Source organism: Pteropus medius, unplaced genomic scaffold (genome assembly GCF_902729225.1).
Source record: "Pteropus medius unplaced genomic scaffold, Ma_sr-lr_union100, whole genome shotgun sequence".
NCBI classification, from domain to species: domain Eukaryota; kingdom Metazoa; phylum Chordata; class Mammalia; order Chiroptera; family Pteropodidae; genus Pteropus; species Pteropus medius.
The window spans coordinates 49378-61431 of NW_024340695.1; the positions used below are offsets into that span (position 1 = coordinate 49378).

Genomic DNA, 12054 nt, shown 5'->3' on the forward strand with positions numbered 1-12054 from the left:
TTGAACTGAAGATAGAGGTGCATGGTTTGAGTCCAGGTGAGTTCTAGTCCTTATTCTTCCTGGTATAACTCTGGATAATCATTTTGTTTCTCTGTTTCAGTTCTGTCTTCAGTTGAATGGGAGATTAAAAAACATATGTCCTACCTCATATGGTAGCTATGAGGAATAACTGTACAACTTGCCTCAAATATCATGGAACAGGCTCTGACAAATGTGAAAACGTTTCCCATGGTGTAAAGCACTACGAACAGTGTTATTAGTAACCTTTATTCTTCCATGAGAATTTTCGAGCCAAAAACTCAACTTACTGTAAGTCCCAAATACCCAGATTCAAAAGATAGCACAAAGAATAAGGGAATAAGAAATGATCTAACATAGCCCAACATCCTCGAAGTGGGGTGCCCTGAGAGAGGCTGTTTTTTCATAAGCTGTGTTGTGTAGCCCAATCATTCCATGGCCAAGATCACAGGTGTAGAAAAGCAACCCTCCGAATAATTCAGAATAATGGCCATGCAAGCCCAGAGCCAGATGGTAGATATAAATGCTCTGGGAGCTTACCTTCCCTCATTTTTTTCTTGATTTCTCTCTCATTTCTTCCTGACAAAGTCAAATGGCACACCAAAAAAACAAAACAAAACAAAACAAAACCCCATCTCTTAATGATAAACACATAAGTTGATAGGTATGCTGGACTCAAACTATTTAAGAAAGCAAACGTATATTAAAAGTGAGTCAATTTAATGTATTATTTCTGATGCATTTTTTCCTGGCCAAGAATGCGAATAAAACAGAAAGATAATAAAACTGGGAGACAGAAATACATGATGCAAGATATATACAAATCTACGTATAATCCTAATGTGCTGAGAGATTTTCTTGATGAAAAAGATTCCACTTTGAGTTGCTGCCAGTTTTGATGCAAATGTAACATGTACCATAGCCCACAAGCCTATGGCTTCAAGTAGGTAGAGTTATAATAACTCATCACAAGTTATTCTTTGTTATGATTTCTATTTCAGAGTTAAGCATGCCTTGGTAGCAATAATGTTATACTTAGTGTAAGTAATCCAAACCAAGGAAAGACACTGTGGAAAAATACAAAATATTTACTCTACCTTACCTAGCAACTCCTACTGAACAACACGTGTGCTGTATCTTTATGAGTTGTAGCCCATGTCTGTGGAAAATTCACTACAGAATAAAAACAAACACTGCATATTACATTTAGTATACAGCATGCCTTTTCTGCTCAGTGCAGGAAAAATCTACTGCCCAGCAGATAATGAGACTGATGGGCTGACAGCAGCAATGTGGCAGGATGTTGTTCTTTTTTTGCCCCCGAATAAAAATAAAATAGCATTGTTTACTATCGCAATTAAATTCCAGTCCAATTCAAAACTCATCTTCAGAGCTGTCAGCTAAGAGCATTACTCGATCTTGCATGCTGTTGAATTCTCTCTGCTAAAAAAAAAAAAAAACAGAAAAGCATTAAACTTCTGCCACAGAGCAAAGCTGAGAAACAGGCCTCCTTTAAAAAGACACACTGATGAACGAAGGTAAGGCAGCAGCTAGAGCAGCTAATCCAAACCACTGGGCACATCCAGATTGTTCATGCATCATTAAGCCCCGTGTGCTTTACTAAGCAAATTAGAAAAAAAGAATGTTCTGAAACTGATTAGGTTTTGCTGTTGTTGGTTCCATACCTTTCTTTTATGCCTTTTGAAGCCATTTCTCCTTCGGCGATTCATCACCTTAATGCTGTAGAGAGCTCCCAAGATGAACAAGGCTCCAGCTATCCCCACCCCTACAGGCACCAGCATCCCAGACATATAGCCCGCCTGCAGAGAAAAGGAAACCCACATTAGGATGCTGAACAGACCACTGCCCTGGGTTCCTCATTGCTACTGGATGGCAGCAGGTTTTTATAGACACTGAGAATTCTCCCGTCTGTTTTCTTATAAAATAGAAGAGCATTTAGAATAAAGTTACTTTTTCTTGGAGAAGGCAACAGAGAAAGAGGTATGACTATTTTGGGATATTTCCAATTTATTTGATTCAAATAAATTAGCCAGACCTAGTGGCGCCTCTAGCCACTTGCTTATGCACATTTGTCAACATCGGGTTTGGGTGACAGAAATATAATTTGTATTAAAGATGGATGGAGTAAGCTTCAGAGAATGCCAAGACTATTAAAATGCAATAAATTGGAAATGTCAGCCTGAGTCGAGCTCTAGAGTGGGTAAAGTGCCCTCTGGAATACTGTGTTTCTTGGAGGGCAAAAGGAGAGCCTTGACATTGGTGGTCTGCTCACTCACAATCTCAGCTGCATTACAGTAAGAGAGAAAAGAAGAATATGTTTGTAAGTGGGTAAAAGGTGAGGGCTTCTGGAAACAATGGGGACCCGCAAAGGAAAGAGGGAGGATGTTAGATGTTGGAACACAGGCAGAAAAGAAAAGAACGAGGAGAAAGTGCGCGCCCAGAGAGGACAGATTAATTTATATGAAAGGAATAATTTGCCCAGTGGACAAGACCAAAGTCGGGGGTTGGGAGGGAATTCTGAGTATTCCCAGTCGCAAAGAAAGAAAGTGGCAGAGAAAGGCATAAAGCTCACTGCCAATAACATTGATACTTATAAAAGAGCCTGGAGGTATCAAACCTATGTGTGTCTCCAACATCCTCACGGAGTCACTATGGATACCTTGGTCCTAAGAAAGCAGTGTGATCTCCACATATTCCTGGGCTTGCGGTAGTAGTTCAGGACCTACCCAAACTAGGGATAGGGCCACCACTCTAAGGGTGCCTCCTGCATCTTAGTCAATAAGACACCTAAGGGCTACAGGAGTGCTAACTAGAGCCCTTTTATGTAGGAACATGATACTGGTTTGCCCGCCCCCAAGAAGGCCCCTTCTAGAAGTCAATCAGACTAAATACATAAACAATTAATAAATTTTAAAGCTGTACCAAGTGCTTTAGATAGGCATTCTTTTGGCAGAGGTGGAGGTGGGGAAATAGGTTTATTCATTTATTTGACTACTCCTAAAATTTCTAATATTGCACAAACTATTTCTAGTATCTTTCAGAATGAGACAAAAACAGAAAGGGACAGAGAATAAAAGTTTTCTAAAAAGTGCTAAAATATGCAGTCTGTGATGCTTTCCCAACATTTCCAGAAGTAAATTAAAGGAATAGACAAGACCTCACAATGGTCTTGTCTTGCACTCAGCTGGCTTGCTTACTAGTTCTGCTTGCCAGAGTCTTGAGTTAGGGCAGAATATGGAAATTTTCCCATTAGTTTGAGAACAATAGCCTTTTTCATCAGCATACTAAGTGTTTTTTCCTAGAGAAACAAAGCCCAGTCATTTTTCAACAAATTATTATACTTTGCAGAAACTCAACTTTTTTCTAAAGTTCTTCCAGATCTACTTAAGGCTTATCAAACTTCGTAATTTTTCCATAATTAGACAATAGCAAAGTTCAGGTACTCTAATCAGAACTATAAATATATATTTTTTAAATTACCATTCCCAGTGCACAGAAACATATGTACATGTTGAAATATGATCAATTTTAAGCGCAGTGGTCTGGATGGTACAGAGCTGTACATTCAAAGGATGACATCTGAGCTTTTGGAAGTTCTGCTTGATCAAGCTCTGTGTGGGTCTCCTCATGCTATGTAACAAATAACGTAAACTTCAAAAAAAAATCCAGTTAATCTCTCTCCTCTCTTTTTTGTCCCCTCATGTGTCATCTGCCTGTGCTTTAAAATTACAAGTAAATTACAAGATGGGAACAAAGCAACCTATCCTCTTCAAATATAATTTAACCATTCCTCTTTCAAAACTAATTGAAAACAAGCTCTTCTTTTAGTTTCGTCTATAACTTATTTCCAAGAGAATGAAGACGCATGTATATATTCTGTAAGTTATAAATTCTGCCTAGTACCTTTTCTCTGTTCAAAATTATTGGATGTACCTGTGCCTCCATATGTGATACCATGAGAGAGACACAGCTGCACTGTGTATATTCCAGCTGAGAATATGTACATTGAATCTAATCATGAGGAAACATCTAATAAACCTAAAATAAAGGATATTCTATTTTTTTAAAAAAGGACGACTTTTTTAAAAAATGTCAGTGTTACAAAAGACAAAAGATGGCTACAAAACTGTTTCAAATTAAAGGAAACTAAAGAATCATGACAAAAGTACTGTATTGATATTAAATAGACTTAAGCTGATAACTGTATTATGTTTGCTAACAGACTATTCCTGTTCGTAGAAAACGTATGCTGAAGGATTTGGGATAAAAGCACCATGACGTATGCATATTTTCTTCAAATTATCCAGATAAAAAGGCAGTGATGGGAAGAGAGTACCAGTGAACTGATAAAGCAAATGAAGTGAAATGTTAAAAACAAGCGCATCTGGATAAAAAGTATAGGGGTATTCTTTGTACTGTTCTTATTCTTGTACCTTTTCTGTAAATTTGAAATTATTTCCAAATAAAGTTTTTAGTTTTTAAAATAGATTGTAAGCCAAAATATTACTTGATATAGCTGGTTTTTGTTTGTGTTTGTTTTTTGTTTGTTCTACATTAATGAGAGCCACTGCTATGAGATATAGTCTGGGCCTCCCATTTTCTGTATAATTTCCTAAAGCTAAATAAAAGAAATAGAATGATCTTGGTGACATAACAACAGGACTGGCTTTATTACACAACTACAATTGTTATACATCTTCAGTTTTGAGAAGCAACTTAGATGTTGAAAAATATATCAATAGGGAGCCAAGTTAGGATTTTCTCAACAAGCACCACAACCTTATACATGTAACCAGGAAGAAGGTTAATGATGGAATGAGTATAGAAACTGTCCCTCAATATACATTTGCCTCCTTATTCTAGAGCAATAGAGCTTCTATGTGGGCTGGGTATAGAATAACAATTACTTCTCCCTGCCTTCCATGGAGCTAGGAATGACCATGTGATAAATCCCACTAAGGAAATGACACATTAGTGCCATGTTCGACTTCCAGGACATGCTCTTTAAAGGGGAACAGAGCCTTTACCTACCTATCCTCCTCTAGGATGACAAAATGTCTTCATCTTCCCTTTTAAGAGGAGAGAGATGTCTTAGCTTCCCTTTTCCTCCTTCCTTCTGGCTAGAAAATAGACCTAGCTTAGTTAGAACTGACATCTAGGACCATGAATTGACCTTGGGAATGAAGGTCACAAATGATGGAGCATCAAATGGAAGGAGCCTGAATCTCCACAGTGTTGCTTCTCGTTAACCCTTGACTGCTACCTCCAGACATATAAATCAGAGATGAACTTCTACCTGGGTTAAGCCACTGAGTGTAGTTCATCAGAGATGAACTTCTACCTGGGTTAAGCCATTGAGTGTAGTCTATCACTTATAGCTGATCTTAACTCTATTATAGAAAGACTAAACAATAACATCAAAAGAAATATTTCAGAACTTTTTAGAGCATCATCCTTCCTAGAGCCTAACTAACTAACTAACTAACTAACTAACTAACTAACTAACTAGGAAACCAATATTGAGAACAATTAAAAGAAGCTACTAAACTGAGAAGTTTAGTCCTGGGTTGGCTGAAGAGCCAGTTAAATATGTAGTTTAGTTTTCAGTTCTATGGGATTCTGTGACTTTCATCAAAGTGGCAGTAGTTTTGCTCTCAAATAGTTTCTGAAGATAATGACTAACAAGAGTTTTATAGATGAAAGCTAACTAGATGAAGAGAGAAAGGTATGGAGGGAGGAAGATATACATATATACATACCTGTGTGTATACACATATGAACATAGGTGTCAAGTACGCGTATAATATTTCACTCATGGGGAAGGGGAGACATGGGAAAGATTAAGAGTGAGTTCCTTCAAGAGTCACAATATGAATACACAAGGCATTAAATAAGTCAACCACGATGGGAGTCTCAACTATTTTTCTTCCAGTTTTGAAAAAATTAAGACATAATTGAAAAAAATGCTACAGAAGAAAATGAAGAGCATGTTGGAAAAATTTCAAAATAATCCAGAAAACTAAAGGCAATACATAAACTTATTTCTCCTGGTGAAAAGGAACGGGGGAAGGTGCCAGGCCTTTGAGACAAGATAAGAAGGAAGAATACACAGGAATAGAAATAGAATAATCTTTCTCTAAAGCCGCAAAGATTTTTAAATGGAGTGGTGAAGCTGTGTGTGTGTGTGTGTGTGTGTGTGTGTGTGTGTGTGTGTGTGTGTGTATACAGGTAAAATGCCCTTTTTCAATATTCAACTTCAAAACAGGCTACATGCCAAAACTTGTTTATTTAAGTCTATTTTTTGTTCAATTGTATAACTCAGAAGAATATTTTCTATAGAAACAATGACATATGGATTCCTAAATTAAACTATCAAAGCCTGTTTACTTTTGATTGCATATTTTTCTCTGAAAAATAACAAGAAGCACTACCAATGTAAATATAGGCAGTTCTAAATTTTTGAGCTTTCCTTCCCCCAAATCTCGTTCAGTCCATCTGATTATGCTTCTCTGAGACAACTGGATCCTGTATTAATGATACCAAAATGCCCTTCATTAATCTCTAGAGGCTTAAAATTTTTCAACATCCCTTCTAATAAATATGAGCACAAAGTCTCATTTTCAGACACTATATTTGTTAAATTTTACTGAGAAGCAGAAAAATAATAGTGAGGAGGATTAATAAAATTTTATAGTTTTAATCATAATTAGATATCTTATTGTTTAACATTGAGCTATAGCCAAATAAATATTAATCATTCTCATATGGAGAAAATTGACCCCAAATAATACAAAAGATATAGAACACCATCAACAGAAGTATATTCTAAGACAGGTGAATTAGAGGTAACCTAATATCTGGCAGTTGAAAAGATTTTCATTTAACTAAGCCCTCAGTTAAATCTGAGCTGGGTTATAGTAATTTAGATCTGACACAGACTATAGCAAGGAATTCAGGATTCCATCAATATTTTTATGATTAATTCCAATTTATAATTACAGAGTAACCGAAAACGGAAACTTGAAGAGTGTTGAAAATTAAAAGAAAATGAAAAATATGAACCTGGAAGGAAGTTAATATTGTCAATCACTAAGTGGATGGCACAATTAATGAAAAGAGAAAAATATTTTGCTATAGTTGGCCATTCCAGACAAGTCAGCTCATGATCACTTAGTAAGTGGTGACACGGTGATAGACTACATAAAATTGGGTCTAAGGAGCGTGCTCGGGTCTTCAGGCGCTTTTTATCCCCACTCTGGTTTAAAGATGCTCCTCCCCATCTCAAACTTCTATTCTTAAATCAAATCTGCCCTTGGTCAAAAGAATCAATGCCTTCCAAAATCCAAGGTATTTCTTCCTCGTACAGGAAGGTCAGGCTTAAAAGAGTATTGTATTGGGACAAGAAATGCCCAATAGAATGGGGTGACATTCCTGAAAATCTCTAGAAGGAATTCCACTTTGATACATTGAGAATATTATTCAGTTAAGCATTTCAGTTAAGCATGTTGCCTTAAAAATAAATCGTGCTCCAAAGAATAAGTGTAATATAAGAAAGAAACTAAAGGGAAGACCTTTCATGCTGGGCCCTCACTCTTTGCCTAGATTACCAGAATCAGAATAATGAATTAAAGCTCCATTACTGTGAAGATCTTTCAGATGCCAAAGCCATGCCCTCTCAGGTAAATGTGAAGGAAGAAAAGACTTCTCTTACCTTGTCTTTTAGTTTTTCCATCCAGCTTCTCACTAAGGAAAATAAGAAAATAAAATTTAAACAGCCATCTTTTTATTTATATTTCATTTTGTTAATTCAATAACTTATTCATATATCATGGTATTAAGTTTGATACAATGAAGTTTTCATTGTATGAAATAGAGAAAAAAGGTCAACAGTATTAACATGACAGTATTATTTTTAATAGTATTGTTTTTAATCCTCATTTATTTAAAAAAAATGCAACAGAGAGCACAAACACATTTCTCATATCATTAGATGAACAGAGAATATTTTAGTTTGCTAAATGTATTTTTTATTGTTATTAAATGCTTTAGGGGGAGATCTAGAGAAGGAGAGAGGAAATCACCTTTAAAATATCAAGTTTATTTTTTATCTGACATTTTCTCCTGAGCTGGTTCTCAGGTTTTAAGCACAATGGAAATTCTGCACTTAAATCATTATCAGAGCAGAGTAAGGTAGGAAGGGGCGATGTGCAGGCCGGGGTGGCTGAGCACTGGCTCCAAAAGGAAGCATTTGCTTTCACATTTGAAGAAGAAAAATTTGACCAAAGGCAAAAGGACAGGAAGTACTTCTGAAATACATATAGCTTGTGAACTGTACCATTCCATCGCAATGCAGCTAGTATGAAAAAATAAAAGCAATAATCAAGTAATATTTATAAACACTAACTACAAAGGACTACATCAACAATGAAATGTCATATAGACCATTATTACAATCATTTTAAAATATATGTGTGAAGAATAGAAGGGAGCATTAATCCAAATAAGAACATGCAAAAGAATCACCATGTGAAGGATGGTTTGAAGTTAGTGGTGGTTTTTGGGTTTTTTTTTATCCTTACCTGCCTTTTAGAGTTAGAAAACTGAATTTAAATTCATTTTTAAAAAGCACCAAAAATGAGACAAAAGACGAATACATTCTCATTTTACCTTTATTATCAAACAAAATAAATTAGTTTTTTTAAAAGGCTTTCAAGATTTCCTTAAATGCCCTTTCCTCTCCAGGAGCTTCAATATATAGGAAGGAAGGGTGCAGATTGGCAGGTCCAGAAATGGCTCCCAAAAAGCACAGGCTAGGGGTTGGCACACTTTTCTTGGAAAGAGCCAAATAGTAAATACTTTAGGCTTTGCAGGCCAATTAATCCCTGTCACAACTACTCAGCTCTGCGGCTACAGTGAGAAAGCAGCCACAAACAATACATAAATAAATGGCTTTGAACATGTTCCAGTAAATTTTATTTATGGACACTGCCATTTGAATTCCATGTAATTTTTGTATGTCACAAATATTTTTCTTTTGATTTTTTAAGCATATTAAAATGTAAAGAAAACATTCTTTGCTAACAGGCCATACAAGAACAAGCAGCAGGCCAGATTTGGTCCATGGGACATACTTAGCTGATCCTTGGCATAGATATGCTTTATCCAAAAGCTAGTGTCTCCATTTACAATGTGACTTTTGTACTCATATATCTGATAATAATGAGGACAGCTAACACGTGTGTATGACCTTACCTCCTTACAAAGCATGTTCGACTGTATTGCATCATTTGATCAGCAAAACAATGACAAACGTGAGAGTCAGGTAAGATGATACTCAGGGAAAAGATGAGGAAGCTGAGACTCAGAGAAGCTAAGAGACTTGCCCATGGTTAACTGGGGAGTAAAGAATCACTGGAACTCCAAACACTATCCGATTTAACGACCTCTCAACTTCCCATTTCTTTTGGTGATACCTACCATTACTCTTCTATTCTCTCTGTTTGAAAATATGGAACACCTTTGGTTCTTCTGTCTCCGTTACTCCACAGCTTCAATTTCTCATGTTAAGACCTGGCAAGACCTCTTAGGTTTGTCTTTCCCTTGCTGCTTCTTCTCATGTTAAGACCTGGCAAGACCTCTTAGATTTGTCTTTCCCTTGCTGCTTCTTCTGCCTCAACTGGGATTCAGGCAAAGATAGCAGTGACTAATCGGCACAAGATCAGAGTCATAGGAAGGTCAAAAGAAGAAAGTGCAGGAATCTCAAGAAAGAGGCAAAGGATTAGTGATTCTACGAATGGTCCAAGGAGAAGGGAGGTCAACTACTGATTGGCCAAGTGACTCTGGAGAAATTAGCAAACTTCTTAGACCCTTGGTTTCCTCATATGTGAAATGAAGTTGGCAACACCTGTCTTGTAAGATTTTTGTGAAGATTATAAATAACATGTAAAGTGTCTATTACAGTACTTGGTGCAGAGAAACTAGAAAACAAAAACAAGAAATCTGGGACAAGAGGAGAAAAAAAAGACAAGTGTAATATGAATATTGTGTTAACATGTCTCATATGTTAACTAAGCCCATGACATAAAGTTAAATTCAAGCAAAAGAATGCTTCCAATTCATTCATTCATTCATTCATTCAACAAATATTTATTATACATATTGTGTTGGCCAGGCATTGTGCTCTACACTGCATCAGTAGAAGTTATGGGAACCTAATTTCAGTGAGAAAAGCCTTAGGCCACCAGGTCTATGAGAAGTGGATGACAAGCAACAATGTAGACACCAAGAGAGTGAGGCACACAGCAGGAAAGCCACCTACTGGGGCAGAAGGCAGAACTCCAACGTCTGAAGTAAGATATCTAGAAGGGGAATAGCTGGGTATTTTATAAAGAGCAAAACAAAAGAGAGGTGGGAGCGAGAATGCTGATATGAGTACCTTGTGGTGGAGGTGAGCTGCAGGGAGGGGTGGGATGGGGTGGTGGTGGTGGCTGACTACTGGTGGAGGGCAGGATAAGGGTAACTTGGAGAAGAAGAAAAGGAGGCACAGATGAAGCCAGGGTTCAACGCACTGATAGGCTTTTGAACTGTGGTACATTCATTGTCAAGAGAATCTCAGACCTTATCTCAGACCTGAATAAGGTCTGAGAACCTATATGGAAACTGTCCATATAGATTCTTAGAGTAAAATTCAGAGACCTGCTTTAGATGATCCTTAATGCAGTAACTCTCCACTGAGTGAGGGAAAGCACATCGGCACAGGATGTGCATATGTGCACGTGTAGTTTGAAAGAGCACATTCAATGGATCTAGTTCTGTAGTGTATAATAGAAACTACTGGGGAAAAGCTGAGCAAATTCTTCTTGGCTAGTGAGAAGGGTGATACACCAAAGATAGTGAGACATTATTTGGGGGGATATGGGTCTAAAAAATGTTGGAAAAAGCACTGTTCTTTAGAGTATGTAAGCCCAATTGTGTTTTCCCAATTAAGAATATGAGACCCCTGAGGGTCACAACTTGTGCTTCTCAGGCATCCACCAGGGTCCTTAACATTGAACGCTCAGGTGCTTAACAACTATCACTTCCTTTTCTTTTAGAAAATATTTATTGCTTTCAAGTGAGTTCACAATGTTTGAGTAAACATGATTCTCTTTCATGAGGGTTCTGCAAACTGTTTTCAGTAAAACAGTTAAGGGAGTGTCAAAATAAATTTTACACAATGATCAATTTAAAACTTAAGGAATGGAAATTGATAAGAGAATGCAAAAGCAAGAAGAGAGAAAATGGAAAGATTTTTAGTAGAAATAAAAGAATTTTTTATGAAGAGAACGAACAACTGCAATTTTTTTTTTAATGAAGAATCATTACACTGATGAAAGGGGTATGAATTGATATAATTTTTTGGAGGTGTGAGGTGAATTTGCAATCAGTATTTTTTAGAGCTTTAAAAGAAAGCTAATTTTTTTTTATCCAAAGTTCCAGTTGTAGAAGAAATATATCTTAAACAATTAATCATGGACATGCACAAAAAATTTATGTAAATAATGTTCGCTGCAACATTATTTACAATAGAAAAGAACATGTAAACAACATCAAGATCCAACCATAGAGGATTGAGTTAAACACTCAAGGGGAAAAAACCTTAGGCTATGTCTACAGGGTGGAATCTCATCTGAAAATTAAAGTTATTTAAAGAAAAATACTTAATGTTGTTCAAATTACATATTGCAAAATTTAAAAATAGAGTACGTGCAATGTGAGCCTAAATTTGTGGGTATACTTTATGTATAATTAGAAAAATGTACATCAAAATGTTAACTGAGTTTATCAATGCGTTGTACAATTGTGGGTGATTTTCTTTCATTCCCTGTATTTCTAGAATTTTCCAAATTATTTATCATTTATTACTACTTTTAAAATAAGAAAAATATATATTTTACCCCCCCCCAAAAAAAAACACCAAATCCTGTAAACTTTTGTAAGTGGAGGTTCATAGTAGATAGCTGACAGTGGAGAACA

At 36.4% G+C, this 12054-nt stretch overlaps 1 protein-coding gene and 1 long non-coding RNA gene across 3 annotated transcripts in view; both read right to left on the minus strand.

Annotated features, from left to right (window-relative positions):
* Positions 1–251: 251 nt before the first annotated feature.
* Positions 252–12054, minus strand: part of ARMH4 (armadillo like helical domain containing 4) — a 97262-nt gene continuing 85459 nt past the window's right edge. For both annotated transcript variants that reach the window (XM_039863767.1, XM_039863776.1), the window contains 3 exons: positions 7751–7782; positions 1704–1838; positions 252–1461 (listed from right to left, as the gene is read on the minus strand). In XM_039863767.1, coding sequence (XP_039719701.1) covers positions 1393–1461; positions 1704–1838; positions 7751–7782 — 236 coding nt within the window. In that variant the 3' untranslated portion in view covers positions 252–1392. The remainder of the gene's footprint in view (positions 1462–1703; positions 1839–7750; positions 7783–12054) is intronic.
* On the minus strand, positions 8604–10498 carry LOC120603426 (uncharacterized). Its single transcript, XR_005653008.1, has 2 exons — positions 9675–10498; positions 8604–9619 (listed from the first exon to the last, which is right to left on the minus strand). It is a non-coding gene; the product is annotated as an uncharacterized LOC120603426 (long non-coding RNA).